The sequence below is a fragment of the Primulina eburnea genome, chromosome 1, assembly GCF_022965805.1.
Source record: "Primulina eburnea isolate SZY01 chromosome 1, ASM2296580v1, whole genome shotgun sequence".
Lineage (NCBI taxonomy): Eukaryota > Viridiplantae > Streptophyta > Magnoliopsida > Lamiales > Gesneriaceae > Primulina > Primulina eburnea.
Window position 1 is genome coordinate 532690 of NC_133101.1, and position 16910 is coordinate 549599.

The 16910-nt window shown below is 33.9% G+C and overlaps 3 protein-coding genes across 4 annotated transcripts; all 3 read left to right on the top strand.

The window, feature by feature from the left end:
* The first annotated feature begins 805 nt into the window (after nucleotides 1-805).
* LOC140830113 (ADP-ribosylation factor 1-like) lies at nucleotides 806-4123 on the top strand. Of its 2 annotated transcripts, none has more exons than XM_073193420.1 (7): nucleotides 806-888; nucleotides 1689-1862; nucleotides 2330-2400; nucleotides 2757-2876; nucleotides 3178-3296; nucleotides 3537-3618; nucleotides 3861-4123. In XM_073193420.1, exons 2-7 carry the CDS (start codon nucleotides 1715-1717, stop codon nucleotides 3864-3866), a joined length of 546 nt encoding a protein of 181 aa, XP_073049521.1. In that variant the 5' UTR covers nucleotides 806-888; nucleotides 1689-1714; the 3' UTR covers nucleotides 3867-4123. The 2 variants fall into 2 exon arrangements, with proteins under 2 accessions (XP_073049521.1, XP_073049564.1); XM_073193463.1 differs by lacking the exon at nucleotides 806-888 and adding an exon at nucleotides 932-956.
* A 4209-nt stretch (nucleotides 4124-8332) lies between these two features.
* On the top strand, nucleotides 8333-9067 carry LOC140814540 (uncharacterized). The gene has a single exon (XM_073173564.1). The coding sequence runs from the start codon at nucleotides 8333-8335 to the stop codon at nucleotides 9065-9067; it is 735 nt and encodes a 244-aa protein (XP_073029665.1).
* A 2682-nt stretch (nucleotides 9068-11749) lies between these two features.
* LOC140830215 (phosphoglucan phosphatase LSF1, chloroplastic-like) lies at nucleotides 11750-16598 on the top strand. The gene is made up of 10 exons (XM_073193516.1): nucleotides 11750-12220; nucleotides 12543-12649; nucleotides 12738-13194; nucleotides 13899-13970; nucleotides 14391-14512; nucleotides 14750-14965; nucleotides 15188-15293; nucleotides 15425-15537; nucleotides 15814-15958; nucleotides 16144-16598. Exons 1-10 carry the CDS (start codon nucleotides 11888-11890, stop codon nucleotides 16261-16263), a joined length of 1791 nt encoding a protein of 596 aa, XP_073049617.1. The 5' UTR covers nucleotides 11750-11887; the 3' UTR covers nucleotides 16264-16598.
* Nucleotides 16599-16910: the final 312 nt, after the last annotated feature.

Consider the following 16910-nt stretch of genomic DNA (forward strand, 5'->3'; position numbering starts at 1 on the left):
ATAAATAAATATCATAATTAAATAAAAAATATAAAACTTTATTAAAATAATATTGTTTTGCATGAAAGTTAATAAAGCTCAAGCCACAAAATTGACTCAGTAAACACCTACTCTAATAAGCAAAACCAACATTTGCAAAATTTCAACATATGCATGTAATTCAACAATGGTATGACCCATTTATCCACAAAGCAAAACCTTTGTTAACAATTAATATTTTTTATAAGTGAAATTGCCCAATAAGATGAAGGTGGTGATAGCCCCAAATAACACAATCAAGAACAAATGGAAGTTCCGTTAAAAACACTAATAATAATAATAATAATAATAATAATAATAATAATAAAAAAAATTTGACAAAAAATTGTGTGAGACGGTCTTACATGTCATATTTTGTGAGACAAATATATTTTATTTGGATCATCAATAAAAAATTATTAATTTTTATGTTAAAAATATTATTTTTTATTTGTGAATATCTATAAGGTTAACTCGTTTCACAGATAAAAACTCGTGAAATTATGTCACGAGAGACTTACTCGAAAACCTATTGATGTGAAGGGTCAGCTTTTTTAATCATTGGTTCTGTGTCATGTCCACATGGCCATTAATTAGCGAGTAAGTATCACGTGAGACTATCTCACGGATACTAATCTGAGAGACGGGTCAATCCTACTCATATTCACAATAAAAAATAATATTTTTAGCATAAAAAATAATATTTTTTCATGGATGACCTTATAAAAGATCTGTCTCATAAATTCGATCCGTGAAATCGTCTCACACCCATTTTTGCCCGAACGCGACCAACTGTAGCGACCAACTGTATTTACGTTCGTTCCGCGCGTTCAGTCCCTCATTTCGACTCTTCGGCGAAGCTTTCGAGAGGTGAACTCGAGTCTTCTCCTCTCCTTTTCTTTCATGTCATTTTCTCATTTTTTTTCCTCTTTCGTTCAGTAAGTAAACCCTAGATCCGTATTAATTTCCGCTTAAGATGTTTGAAAGGTGAAATTGTTTGTCGTGCGTGTATGAGTTCCCTCATTTGCGATCTATCTGTTGCGTCTCGCTATGTATGGTCTGATTCGTATTGTTTTTATTCGATCTGAGTGTCTGTCCGTATTTCAGCTAGATCTGTACAATTAAGCCATTTATTTGAATTGTGGACGCCATACACGTTGGTTTCTGGCTTGAATCACATATCGGATGACCAATTTTTACTCTTTATTCGGGAAGTGTTTCCTAGTTTATGATTGTTATTATTAGAGTTTCGTGGATTAATCTGTTAGATGATCTTGGAGGTTATGCTTTGATTCTGTTTGAATTTGTATATGCTTTTTTGGATAGCTGGTTTTGTATGTAGTTATTGCTGTTTCGAAACTCTTTTAAGCTCATTTAGCTCCTCAAGATTTACTGATAACCGCTTGATTTGCAATGGCATGGTTCTGCTTTAATTCTTATGTAAAGTTATCAATTGTTTTATTGGAGACGAGTGTGAATCACTTATGTGATACTAACTGTGTTTGCTAAAACACTCCATGGTTCTGGTTGTGTTCCAGATTGTCTTTTTCGGTTGTTGTCAAATTTCTTACTTGTCTGGAAGGAATAATTTTCATGTTTAGTGATCAGTGGGATAGGGTCGTTTGATGATCAAGCTTGACTGAATAGCATCTAATTCACCAACTGTGCAGAGTGATCAGTTTGCCGCCCGACAACGATGGGACTTACATTCACCAAGCTGTTCACCAGGCTTTTTGCTAAGAAAGAGATGCGAATTCTGATGGTGGGTCTTGATGCTGCTGGTAAGACCACCATATTGTACAAGCTCAAGCTCGGGGAAATAGTTACTACAATCCCAACCATTGGTGAGTCCTTTTGGCCGGTTTTGGAAGTAGTACTCTGATTTCAACTCTATTTGTGTCTCTATGTATTTGCAGCTCGCACTAAATTGTATATTTTATTCTTGTGGTTCATTGTCTGCCTTCATGGGATTTTATTTGCTTTATGGTGATTCGTAGTATTTATGTTGTTACCTGACCTATTTTTCTTTTCATCTTTCAAGAAAGACGCCTCCTTGGTAGGATAGTTGTCTCTATGACTATTTCTTTGTACAGTTTCAAATGCATCTTCTTTTTATCCGTGATTAAATTGTCTTATGAGTAAATATCTGGTGGGTCAAGGAATTATGGTCTATAACATAACTTAGATTCATTGAGCATTATTTATTTTATCTTGTGCAAAAGATAGTGCACCGGTTTCTGAAAGTTTTTATTTTAATTTAATCATCATCAACTTCCTGGATTGTTACTGATTCTGAGTTTCTTGCTTCAAGGATTTAATGTTGAGACAGTGGAATACAAAAACATTAGCTTCACTGTCTGGGATGTTGGTGGTCAGGACAAGGTAAGCTTCTTCTTATGTTGTTGCAAATATGAAATTGCTGTAAACTATGTTCTGTAAATGTGTCGAGCTTTCCCTTTTTTGGGAGTCTTGTAAATAGTGTTTTTAAAATACTAGTGGCATATGAGACTTTGGATGTTCCTCATTTGAAAATAATTTTTTTTGGGGCCTATATCCAGGAAGTTTTTTCATCTAGTTTTTATCTCCAAATTGTTAATTGTTTGTCTGTTTGTTTGATATTCTTTATTGTTCTCTTTTAAAGGCAGTGTGATGCCATTGGTCGTATACATATTTAATCATCTCTAGCCAACTATTAATTTATGTATGTCTTAACTGGTTAACTCTATCTTTTCTTTCAGATTCGTCCTTTGTGGAGGCACTACTTCCAAAATACTCAGGGTCTTATCTTTGTGGTTGATAGCAATGACAGGGATCGAGTTGTCGAAGCAAGGGATGAACTGCATAGGATGTTGAATGAGGTCTGTCACCTCTCCTTATATTATATTCTTGATTTTATTGTTGCCGTCAATTAGCCTATGGAAGCCTTTCTAGTTTCGATAATTCGTTTTTATCGACAAATGTTGTTTTCGTCATCGTATGGCTAGTGCTGCTTTACGAATTATATGATCACCGCTCATGTTCTGAAGATGATGGCAGTTTTTGCTCTTCTATTTTTCTTCTGAAACTGCATTAATGATTTATCCACAGACGCTCTTTAGCTTTTGCTGAATTTGTGTTCTTGTTTCTAATATATACTATTGGTTATTTTTGTTGTGTCAGGATGAGTTGAGAGATGCTGTCTTGCTGGTATTTGCAAATAAGCAAGATCTTCCCAATGCAATGAATGCCGCAGAGATCACTGATAAGCTGGGTCTGCATTCTCTCCGTCAACGCCATTGGTAGGCAGTAGGCTTGTCTTACAAGTTTATTTGTCATCAGTAATCAGTACTTCCGTTCCATGACTTTGCGCATTAAAAATTTGCTTAAGTTCAAGTGAAATTACTAGCAGCACGTAACCAAAATGCAGAGAGTATTGTTGGCCTTATTTATTTGTAGAAACTGAGAATTTTTCTTGTATTCCTTTTATATATTGTCACCAATTTGATGTTTTATACTAAATGAGATATATATCCTGACAGGTATATTCAGAGCACATGTGCAACCTCTGGTGAGGGTCTATATGAAGGACTTGATTGGCTTTCTAGCAACATTGCTAGCAAGGTATTTCTTGCACAAACTTTTTTGCTCCGAAAGACTATTATGAGTTAGAGATTATACCTCATCAGTTGCAAAATTTATCTGTAATAAGAGAAGCCCTTGCACAACACCCTCCCGTCTTTTGTCCCAGGGTTCTTGTGCTTCTGAACTTATCTGCAAAATTAAATGACTTTCAGGTCTCATTGCTTCAATAACTAACTGCCGCCTTGGTTTTTATTTTCGTCTACAATTCTCTATTTTTGCAGGCATAACGTGAAGGGTTTTATGTTGATGGTTGATTTGATTTGATTCATAAACTGTCGTCTGGGCATTTTGCGGACTTGGCAACATTAGAGAAACATCTTATAATATTTGTCTTCAGTTTATTGTAGTGATGTGATTCGGTTGATTTGCTATTTTTATGCTGTGCTATTCCTCCAATAGACTTTTTGACGTACACTGCAAAAGCTTTTGATCCATTTAACTATTTCTTAACTGCCATGCAATTGATATTTGATATTTTTTTTGATCGTGATTCGTCCATTCTTTCTGCTGGAAAATGGTTATTGGCTTTGTTCTCGTTATTTTTATCCAATTAAGCTTGCCAAGTAAATAATTTCAAATTTATGTAAATATGTATTATTTATGTACACGCGGGGGGAGGAACTGAAATAATATCTTGGTAGGAACATAGTATGACACCATAAAGTTTACTTTTTACCGTACCGGTTTTCTAACCGTGACCGTAATTATACACTTTATTTTGAAACATAACATCCGCTACTTTCAAATTACACTCAATTTATGAACTTTACCACAATTAGATTGGATTTGAAATTCATTTCAATCTTGTTTATCTAAGTAAATCAATGAAATAAAATCAATAATGGATTCGAATTCCATTATCTGAAATTATCTATCCAAACACACTTTTGTCAATTTTTGTGAAATCAATTATTAATTAATACATACGTATGCTCTGATGTCAGCTAATTTGGCAAAGGAAATAACATTACAAAACTCGTCTCTTCAAGCAAAACTTTTAAGGATGGAGCTGGGCTGTTTTTATCTAAGTAAGTTAGGTAGCTGAGTTGACACTCGTATCTATTCAATTGTCTTGCACAACATTGGATATGCATGGCATAGATTAATATCGTAAATTTATATTTTTAAAATCGTACAACAACATATTATTTACGTTATATTTTTAATTGTGAATTATTAATATTTTGATCAAATTTTTTAAAAATTTGAATCCTCGAAATACAAAAGTTTCACAATTTAAAAGATATTGTAATTACCCTTTTTTTTGGTTTTTATTGTTACACATGGGTACATAAAAAGACCGACCTTAAGAATGATAGAATCAAAGTTAGGTTTTTGCTCACAATCATAAATAAAAAAAGAGTGAGTCTCATGTGAGACCGTCTCACAGATCATAATTCGTGAGACGGGTCAACTCTACCCATATTCACAATAAAAAGTAATACTCTTAGCATAAAAAGTAATACTTTTTCATGGGTGACCCAAATAAGAGATCCGTCTCACAACTACGACCCGTGAGACCGTCTCACACAAGTTTTTGCCATAAAAAAAGGTGAAATTCCTGCACACCAAGTACACTAATTAACACCAAGCAATTAAAATGCTCCAAAAAAAAAGGATGGAAAAACACGAAAAATATAACACAATAGTCAAAATCCAAATAATCAGAAATATCAGTTGTTGCTTTCATTCATAAAACATACTGTCAACTGTTTAAAACCTTGTCCTTTTGGAATCAGAATATCCATCGAGAAAATATGCATCTTCACGCCACTACAATGTAAAAAGTAAAAAGTCATATTTTCATATCGGTAACTGAATGCATTCACAATCAGCATAATCTACTACTACTTGGTCACTATATTTTTCCAAGCACCGTCTTAACCTTGTTTTTGGTTAGCTTCCATCGTGACAAGCCACATTTAGGGCAGTTTATGTATTTAATATATACTTGTAAAAAGATTAAATAATTTTTTTTGTTGTTTCATGCAGGTGGTCGAAAATCGTGAAACATCTCCCTGGAAGAACAGACAACGAGATCAAGAACTACTGGAGAACTCGTATCCAAAAGCATATCAAGCAGACCGAGGCATTCGCAGCGCCGAATCCGGATCACGGAATCGATCAAGCAAGCACGAGCCAAATGTCCGGTTGCTGCCCTACGGATCATGCAGTTGAGTCGTACTCTCCTCCGTCGTTTCGCCCAAATGTGGACATATTCCACCAAGTCCCTTTTCCAACTGCAACTACTGTATCGAACGATAACATGTGGAGCATGGAGGATCTCTGGTCCATGCAGTTACTTAATGGAGACTAATTATTAAATCAAATAATAGTAATTGGTTCATAAATTATTATAATATTTTATTTAAAATTAAACCAGCTCCCCAAGCCTAGTACATTGTTTTTAATTTATAATTAGTTGATATAAATATATAATAATAGTATTGTTCTCTTGAATTTCTAACTAGTGATTGATTAAGTGATTATTGTAATATAATGAAAATGATGACGGATGAATGTAAATTAGATTTTCTAAGCGATATGATCTTCTTGTGGTAATTAATTATGATATTTTTGTTGATTAATTTGATGGCTTCTGAAAACTCTAGTTTCTCTAATGTATGTTAGCATCGTTTCGTGTGGGAAGATGTGATTCAACATCTTTGCATCGTTTCGTGTTTGACTCAAATTTTATCATAATTTGAGTTAAAAAGTGGCTATATTATATTTATATTTCAATTTATCATATCGGCAAAAATTTGTGTGAGACGGTCTCACGGGTATTATTTGTGAGACGGATCTCTTATTTGGGTCACCCATGAAAAAGTATCACTTTTTATGCTAAGAGTATTACTTTTTAGTGTGAATATGGGTAGGATTGACCCGTCTCACAGATTATGATCCGTGAGACGGTCTCACATGAGACTCACTCTATCATATCATATCTCGTCATCTTATCTCATGAGTTCATACGATACTAATATATTTAATTATTAATATGTTTGCATCGTAATTTGTTGATCCTAATGGGATATCTTTTCATATATTATATCTTTGTATAGTTGAAAAGAGAGAGGGGGTTTCGGATAATAGATGGGGGAAACAAATACCGAACTGAACTATGAAAATGTTTTAAAAATTGGTATATTTAATATCTCTCAAAAAACATTTAATTTATTTTTATAATTATTTTACTTAATTGATAAATTGTATTTTTTATTAATACAATATAAATTTACTACTACTTATTTTGAAAATTGGTTCTTTCGAATTTTTAAATATAGTTGTAGGACCGAACGCTTGTCGTTTTACAAAAATATATATTTGATGATAAATGTGCAACTCAAATATTTAAAATTGTATAATAATTCAAACACTATGTACAGTGTGTTTGGTTTTGTATGAAAACATCAATCCTTTTATTTTGGTGAAAATTTTGGATTTATTCAATTTGTATTAATTATGTCTGTTCCGTAATCAAATTGATTCATTTAATTTTCAAACCTATAAAGAAGCATGCGCTGGGAATATGGGAGGTCCACGAAATGAGTGGAGTAGCAGATTTCATTTTATGTTATTTTTTTATTCGAGAAGACAAAATCTATATATATTATCAAAATAATTATACGCACAAACTCAATTTTCTTAGGTTTCAAAACTAATTTGTTTTACGTAACCACATATAAAATTTTACATAAAAACGTCTTAAAAGGTTTATTATATTATTTAGGAAAAAGTGCAAAGTCGGTCATTTATATTTTTCTCTTTAGATTATGATTCTATGTGTGATGTCAAACTTATATTTTATTCCGATATCTTTATTTTGTTGTTTGAATTTTATTCTATTTTTCAGGTGTCATTAATATGGTGCTGACGTGGTTCTTGTTCATATGTCAAGTCATATAATTACTTCAATGTATAGAAGACTAAATTTATAAAATAGATCACGAAATTACGAATAAAAAATCGAAAAATACGCGATTAAAACTCAATTTGAAGAAACCAAATTTCTCTATTATTTAAGTGGTTAAAATTTCGAAGCTTGGAAAAAAGAGACAAGATCAAGCATAAGTCGAAGTTGAATATATATATATATATATATATATATATATATATATATATATATATATATATATATATATATATATATGAATCAGAAGCTTCCTCTCAAAGGTTTTATTCATTCTCAAATCAAATAATTATTATTATAATAGTAATATATAAACGTCATAGATGAGCTGTAATCAGTCTTGGCTGCCTTTTATTAATGACTCTTAATTAGTAACTACCCTTCTAGATTTTTTTTTTTTAAGTCTACGCTTAATTTTCTTGTGCAGCAAAAAACAACACTGCACTTCGATTAAATTCGGTACAAAATTAATTAATTAATGCTGATATATCCTGTTTAACTGTGATGTAATCTGTGCCCAACTTTTGTTTTAAATTGATTGATCGACTAAGAATCATCCATAAAATCTATATAGATTTTTTCCACAAACACTAGGAACTTGTAATAACTGATAATACTAGGTAGGAATTAAAATAATAATAATAATTTAATAAAAAGTATTATTTTATTTATGCTTTGGTGATTCCTCTATATTCCTAACACGAAACCGGAGTATAAAAGCTTCCCCATCTTCCATCCATTTCTCTTAAAAATCTCTTTATTTGGTTCAAATAAACAATTATGAAGAACAATCAAGAAGATGCATACCTGTGCCCAAGCTTCAACTGCTATACGGCTGAAAAGTTGGCAGAAATCGCTGTAAAAGTCGCCATGGAGGATGAAGAAAACGATGAAGATGGGGCCTTTCATGAGTTCACTTTTGTACTCCGAGATGAAGAGGTTGTGGCTTACGATGGCCAAATCAGGTCCATCTTCCCCGTCTTCAACCGAGATCTTGTTTCATCTGATTCTGCCGAAGCGGAGAGTCTCGGAATTCCTGTGACCAACGTTCGATCAGATCGGAACCACCTATCGTCGTGTTCGTCGTCGGAAGGCGATGATTTGGAGACCGTGCCCCCGGGGACGTACTGCATTTGGAGGCCATGTCCGGTCTTGCGTAAGAAGAGCAAGTCGACTGGATCGAAGCCGAGGAGCTGGAAGTTCTCCGACCTGATGCGGCGGAGCAACAGCGAAGGGAAGGACAATTATGTGTTTTTGACTCCCAAGCACCGTAGTAGTCATGATCAAAAGCCTCAGAAGTTGATCGAAGCTTCGAAAATCCAAAAGGTTACAGGAACAAAGTCCATCTCCGGCGGCGGGGCGCCGGGATCTCCGTCGCCGCACGAGGTGCTTTACACGTGGAACAGAGCGATGAATGCAGAGAAGAGGAAGAAATCGTATCTGCCGTACAGGCAAGACCTTGTAGGGTTTTTTGCTAATGTCAACGGTTTTAGCAGGAGTTACCCGCACTTCTAGAAGTTTTTTAATTTTCATTTTTTAAAAAATTTAATTTTCTACTCACGTAAAATTGATAATTAATTGATGTAAAATTTTAGTTTGGTTGTCTTTTCATATTTTTGAGAAAAAAAGAGGATATTTTTTTATAATCTAACCAAATTACCCAGCCTCTTTGGATTATATAACATGGATAAAAATTATAACATACATAATATAATATAATTATTATGTGAGCTCCGTATAATATGAATTAGTAATTAAGTATACATATTGTGTAACGTGTAATATATATTTATCATAGTATATAAGTTGGTATTAATTTTAATTATTTAAAAATTTACTATCAATAGGGGGTGTGTATTTTTTTTAAAGTAAAAACAGAATATAGATGATTATTATTTTTAAATATAATATTACATTAAAATAATAAAAAAAAGGAGGAGACTGATGTGCTTACTATATATAAATGAATCTCCAACAATATAATTTAATTCATACAGGTAATCATGAGCATACGTGGTGTGCCTATGAATTAATATATTTTTTACATTATTATTTGTTATTCAGTAGTTTTATATGAAAAAAGGAGATATTAAATTAAATAATTGAGGGATAAACAGTGTCGATATTTTTTGCTAACTAGTTAATTTAAATAGGATAACATGTTATAGATTTTAGAATTTATGGTGTTTTACATTTTAAATGATATAATCATTTTTTGAACATAATAAGAAATTATGAGGGGTTTTTCACATTTTTCATCTATTATAATGTACAATAAAATGTAACAATAATAAAGATAATAACTTACAGGTAAATATGTCTCAAAAAAAAAAAAAACCTCACAGGTAAATATGTATATTATAATAAATAATCCCACGCTTACATTTTTTTAAAAACCCATTATTTTTGATGCACATGCATGTCTCAATAAAATACACCAAAAGTTGACGGTATTTGATCCCAAGTTAATCATTTACTTATCCTATAAGTATATTACTCCTTCCGTCTCATACATACTCGTTCCTACCCATATATTTATTCCTTGGCTCGAGTTTTATAATCATTGAATCAAAATATAATTATGTTATTCGTATCTATCCATATATTTTCATGATTTTATACATTTTTTCATCTCATAATTATAAAATTGATATGTGAAACGATCTCATAAGAGTTTTGTGTCTCTAATATATACTAAATATGGATATGTAAATTTTATTATGTATAATTTTAGTATATTGTACCAATTTTTCATCGTTTTCTCAACAAACTTCTATAGAGTAGGATGAATGACTTTTAAATTTATTTATCTTTTTTATTATTTATGGATCTTACTTGAAAATGTTCAAATGGATCTAAAAGTACAATGTAATTGTTAGACTGGCTTTGGTCCAATTGTAATAGCTACTGGGACCTCACTAACTGTTGTGGGCTATGGGCCCAACAAGTAAACGTAGAGAACTCATAAAAGTTTCACTCATTGTGGCCCAATCCCATGGTTTTTGTCCACATAGGTTGTGAACAAGAAGGGTTGTAATAAAATAACATTATATATATATATATATATATTACAAATAACAATATATATATATATATATATATATAAATAAATAACAATATATATATATATATATATATATATATATATATATATATATATATAATAGGGGCGAGAATATGATTTGTTGTTATATTTTTTTAATCAATATATTAGGTTTTTTAAATATTTAAAATAATATAAATTATAAAAAATAGATAAAAAAAATTCATAATAAATCGAAAGGTCTGGCCGCAGGGTCTGGAACCTTGGGCTTTGGAACCATGATCGTAAGAAAATTTTACCACTCTCTCTATTCTAAATATACGGATTAAAAAATTACTGAAAATTTAATTTTATAAATAAATTTTTATTGAATTTATTTATAAAATAAAATTTTATTGAATTTATTTATAAAATAGTTACATGTTTTTCAAAATTTATTAAAAGGCTATATAAGTGAAAAAATTTGTTATTAAATATAAAAACTAAATTATATAGATGAGACAATTTTTAGGGAGCGTTTGGTTCGAATGATAAAGTGAGATAGATTATTTTATCCCACTTTATCCGGCGTTTGGTACGCGTGATTATTTAACCAAGTCAATCCCTCCTATGAATGATTATGTTATATTAGGTAGGTTAAAATAATACCTCCTCACCCCTTAAGATTATTTATCCTACTCATAATCCATCCTATTTTTCCAATTTTACCATTCTCCTAAATTCAAACTCACCACCACTTCCCGCCACCAACCTCTGCCGCCGGCCGACAACCGACCGCCGGCGCCGGCCATTTCGACGCTAGCCGAAATTTCCGGCCGCCGCCCCCCGCCGGCCGTTTCCGGCCGGCCGTCGCCGTCGCCGCCGAGAAGAGGAAGGGTAATTTTGTCTTTTCATCACAAAATTCAAAATTATTCTACACTTAAAAATCTTACCAAACATAATATTATTTTACACCATATATTACAATCCTACCACAATCATTTTCTTTATCATTTATATATTAATTATTAGTTTATCTTATCCTTTCAACTAAACTTAGGTTATATGATTAGGTGGAAGGAGTAAAAAGGAAGAAGCCTGTGCCCCACAATTTTTTATTTTAAAGAAAAAACTTATTTATCAATTTTTTTATTTTTTATTTAACGTAAGTTGTTTTGGGTCACGTGGCAATAAATCCAAAGAAAAGTATATATATAAAAAACATGCTGGAGCAACAGAAGCTCTATATCTTCCTCGTGAATCCCATCTCGAATTCATTCATCAAAAAAGCTTCCCAATTTGATCCCTCTTAGATGTATCTTCTGCAGTTCTTGAATTACAGGGGTTTCCGCTGCTCCGTGTTCCCGTGTTCAAATGACAACTTCCAGAAGAGCGGCGCGGCCATTCCATCCTCATTTTGTGGCAGAGGTTTCCATTTCAAGAATGGAGTTTCGAAATTCACCGCGCGTCGATCTTGTGGAAGGGTTTCCACCGTTTTCGTGGCGGTATCCTCCTCCTCCTCCTCCTCCTCCTCCTCGTTCAATATGAATCTGAACGAGTATATGGTTACGCTGGAGAAGCCCCTTGGCATTCGATTCGGGCTCTCTGTTGAAGGGAAAGTCTTTGTTCTTGCACTTCAGAAAGGGGTATTCTTCTTTTCTATTTATATGGCCTATTTTTCTTTCAGAAAAATTTTGGTTAAAAACAATTTTTTGTGTGTTTGAGCTCTTCAAGCTCGAAAACCTCGAACTCAATGGCCGGCTCATGAAGCTGGTGAGCAGACTTGAGTTAGCTCATATCTCTATCTAAAAATGTTTTCTTTAAGAGTGCCAGTGTCTTTATCCTTCTCAGATTTTATTGTGATTGGTTTGATGTAATTTAGTAGGCTCTTTGAGCACGGATCGTGTCTGATGACTGGTTTTGCTGATTTTATTTTTGACCAATTAATCCATTAAAGTGATCATGCAGGGGAATGCTGAGAAATCAAGAATAGTCATGGTGGGTGACACTTTGAAGAAAGCGAGTGAATCGTCTACTTCAAAGCTTGTTGAAATCAGGGACTACGGTGATATGGAGTACGAATGGCTTTGTGTTTCTTACAAAATTTAGTCGTTATTAGAACATTCACTCTTTTTACGCCAATTTTTACTATGGTAACTGCAGGATTCTTGTCAAGGAGAAAGCCGGTTCTTGTAGCCTCGTACTCGAGAGACCCTCCTCCCCTTTCCCCATCCATCTCTATCTTCTGAATGATCTTGATACTTTATTTAACGAAAGTCTTGTTCCAATTTCCACTTGGAACGATTATATACAATCTCCAAATTCGAATGCGTCAGGCGAGGGTGCTGGAAAATCTGGATCTGTAACATTTTGTCCAAAACTTTTGTCTTCCAAAGGATGGAAGTATTTGAATGATCAGAACAAGAATGGTCAACCAAAGATAGCTATGAATTCTCCGACTCTACCATTTGGTCCTCTTGTTGCCACTTTCACAGAGGAATTGCCCGAAACCACGGAATGGGGGCATGGGAGTTTTCCGCTGGAGGAGTATGTGAAGGCATTGGAACATTCAAATGAAGAGCTCTACTATAACCATTCTCTTGGTATGCGCTATAGTAAGGTGTGTATTTGAACTGGTTTATTCATAATGTTAGCATTGGCAGTTGTTTGTAGTCTCAGAAGAAATTACATTTGATCATCAAGTTTCTTAAATTTTGTCACTGTGGAAATCGGAAAACAGGCAGAGATAGAAAGAGAAAGTGCCATATTATTTTTAACCTGCACATTCACCACTTGGTATTCGTAAATCTACAAGTTGTTCGACACATCTGAAGTTGGAGTAGCTACATTCATGGATTTTTTGTCCTGGTGATTATATAACACTCAATAATAGGGATATCCACGAAAACTCTCATCACGTCTTACCATTTCTATGGAATAGTTCCCACGTAGTATGATGGAAGTGTCCGATTATTTTACACTTTTCCACGCACATGTGTCATTTTCGTAGTCTATATCACCATCCTGGTTCTCTGATGCTATCTAACCAGTTGAAAACTAGCTCTCTCATTAAGAGCATAACCTGTGTATTTCGTCATAATATCACATGACAAAGGAATCAAATGGATACTTATTTTATTCGTTCTGGGGTGTTTGGTCTTAAGTGCTCCGTATTTAAACTGCCTTAAAACCATATTTTTTAAATACTCTTTCATACTTATCAGTCTCTCTCAATGTTACAGTGATTTTTTTTAAAATTAATGTCACTAAATTACTTCTAGTAAGTGTTCAACTTCATCTTATTCTTTAACGCTGTTCTGATAGATTACGGAGCAAATTTATGTCGGATCATGTATTCAAACAGAAAAAGATGTAGAGACGCTGTCTGACACAGTGGTGAGAGCTAACATACCCTTATCTTCTTTACTATTGCCTGATTTATAAATTTTTCCCCTTGGATTTTCATGTCACTTGTTACGTTCTGCTCCCAAAATAATATGTCAATTTTCTCAACCACCTTTCTTGGCAGTCTTTATCAGGAATCACAAAATGATATTGTTCGATTATATTGGTCAAGGCATCTGGTACATTATTAATATTATTCATTTCCTTACATAATTGCAACATATTGTTATTGTCTATGAAATCTTTGGAATATTTTGAATTTGTGGTCCTCGCAACATGAATTATTTTTATTATTGTAAATGAACTATATTACTGGGTACTTTTGTTCTGGTTCATTACCTTCTCTTTTGTAATGTAGGGTTTGTTTCTGGTCCTTTACTCAACTGAAACATTCTGCAATGTCTGCATCAGGGAGTGACAGCAGTACTGAATTTCCAGAGTACGATTGAAGCTGCAAATTGGGGAATTGATTCAAATTCGATTAATGAGTCATGCCAAAAGTTCAACATTCTTATGATTAACCATCCCATAAGGTTGTCGCATTGTGCTTTCTTGAGAAGAATAATACAAATCAGTGTCTTTATGCTTTCAATTTACACTGATTTTTCTCTTAATTATCCTTGTCTGGATTTGACGCAAAGTCGTCGCAAACTACCTCAAAAAATAAATAGCAATACAATTTCATGTTGCTGTATTTTGTTTTATGAAATTGTTTCTCCAATGTTTGCTGTCCTTATAATTTCATTTTATTATCATTTTTTTTATATTAGGGACTCAGATTCTTTTGACATGAGAAAAAAACTGCCATTCTGTGTGGGTCTTCTGTTGCGGTTACTTAAGAAGAACCATCGTGTTTGTATTACTTGCACCACTGGGTTTGATCGATCGCCTGCTTGTGTGATTGCCTACCTACACTGGATAACAGATACCTCCCTTCATGCTGCTCACAACTTTGTTACGGGTTTGCATACATGCAGGCCTGACAGGTTTGTCACTTCATTGGTTCTCAAACTTTTTAAGGAATGCGTTGCCATAAACAGCCTTATCCTCGAGCTTAACACATGTCCTTACGTGGATCCTATCAGGAAAAATCGGTGTTAAGTCTGGTTCTGTTATAAAGGATATTATACTAGATTAATAATAAATATCTACCAATCATTTGGTACAAGATAATCTGGTTGAGTTTTTAACCAAGATCTTAAATGCAGGCCAGCGATTGCCTGGGCAACATGGGATCTTATTGCCATGGTTGAAAGTGGTATCCATGATGGACCGTCAACCCATGCTGTAACTTTTGTATGGAACGGTCATGAGGTGAGGAGATAAATCCCAACTCTTTAAGAGCCGAGGTCTCTATTGGTAAAGGGCCACATGCTTTCAGTTTGTTATCAGCTTAGGAATCTGTGTCTACTTTATTTCTAATCTTGGAAATCTTCTTCTTGCAGGGGGAAGATGTATCCTTGGTTGGAGATTTTACCGGAAACTGGAAAGAGCCAATCAAGGCAGTCCACAAGGGTGGTCCCAAATATGAAGTTGATATTAGACTTCCACAGGGAAAGTAAGTTTCCTTATCCTCTCATTTAGAAGTCTAATATTCTGAGTGTCTGTCTTCAAGTTTGTTATTAGTCTTCGGTAGATATTGCTTTCTTACAAAATTTTGGTGAGTAGGAGATTCAGGAGATTTACATCTGTCAATCAAACCATCAAAGGACTGGATACTAATGCATTGCTAGGGAATCCCTCAATTGTTTGTTCCTGTCATGTCATGTCATGATAAGGACTAAGTTTTGGGTTCATAGCTATCAAGACACTAACCATAAAATATTTGTTACAGATACTACTACAAGTACATTATTAATGAAAACTGGAGGCATTCAACAGCTTCGCCGACGGAAAGGGATGAAAGGGGGAATGTTAACAATGTAATCGTAATCGGTGACACAGCCAATGTGGAACCTTCTCTTCTGCCGCCACAGAAGGTATGGTAAATCCAAACATGGAGAGAGACCTTTGCAGTTTTAATCCACAAAACTCTAAACCACCTTGTAATTACTATTCTGGCCAACCCCTTGAATTGTTACTAAGAAAAATGAGTTACACAAAACAATAAACACCTTATTGTTTTCATTCACCGCTGATGGTACTTGGAAACTTCTTTTGTTAGGACGCAAATATTGTGAAGGTCATTGAGAGGCCATTGACGGAAAATGAACGCTTTATGTTGGCAAAAGCCGCTCGATGTGTTGCCTTTTCTGTCTGTCCTATAAGGTTGGCTCCAAAGTGATGATCTACAATTTCTGGGAATTGTACCAGGAAGTTCATCAACAATCTTCTGTTGACCTGTTACACGAGCATAAGCACAATGAGTAAATATTATTACACATCTTCTTGGATACAATGAGCAGGGCTTCGGATGCGGGCTTGCGGCACAAGTTTTTAAAGGTCATATATGCTATTAGAATTGTTCGAAGTTCAAGTTCAAGTTCAGTGACAAAAGTGCCTACTTCTATTTGGTGTAGTCAAGCTTTTATATTTTCAAGCTCGATCTTGACTTGTGTGTAGGTCGAGATATTCGAACTCGACTAGAGCTCGGTCAAATCAAACTCGAGTTGAGCAGTAGTTTTCGCTCACTTACACCTACTACTATTCAACCGACACGTGTCTGAATCTAACCTGTAATATGAGTTCAGACCACAAGTCCGAAACAAGGCCACAAATCCAATAGTAGAACTCGATATTGCTAATCATTCTATAATTCACTAAAGTCTCGGCCCAAATAAGATTTTCAGGACTCCATTTGTTCCCCTGCCGCAGAGCAATCCAGGGGTGGAGATAATGTAGATGTGCAGAGACGGGGCCTTATCTTATATTATTCCTTCACCCACCATATGTGTCTGCCTTCTTCAAACGAATTATCCATCAATTTACATT

What these genes read in the sequence shown, in the direction of transcription:
- LOC140814540 (XM_073173564.1), top strand. Translation starts at nt 8,333, where the DNA reads ATGAAGAACAATCAAGAAGATGCATACCTGTGCCCAAGCTTCAACTGC.
- LOC140830113 (XM_073193420.1), top strand. Translation starts at nt 1,715, where the DNA reads ATGGGACTTACATTCACCAAGCTGTTCACCAGGCTTTTTGCTAAGAAA. An exon ending in TGCATAGGATGTTGAATGAG is followed by an intron (nt 2,877 to 3,177) that starts GTCTGTCACCTC and finishes TTGTTGTGTCAG; the next exon opens with GATGAGTTGAGAGATGCTGT. An exon ending in TCTCTCCGTCAACGCCATTG is followed by an intron (nt 3,297 to 3,536) that starts GTAGGCAGTAGG and finishes ATATCCTGACAG; the next exon opens with GTATATTCAGAGCACATGTG.
- LOC140830215 (XM_073193516.1), top strand. Translation starts at nt 11,888, where the DNA reads ATGTATCTTCTGCAGTTCTTGAATTACAGGGGTTTCCGCTGCTCCGTG. An exon ending in AGGGACTACGGTGATATGGA is followed by an intron (nt 12,650 to 12,737) that starts GTACGAATGGCT and finishes TGGTAACTGCAG; the next exon opens with GATTCTTGTCAAGGAGAAAG. An exon ending in AGACGCTGTCTGACACAGTG is followed by an intron (nt 13,971 to 14,390) that starts GTGAGAGCTAAC and finishes TGTCTGCATCAG; the next exon opens with GGAGTGACAGCAGTACTGAA.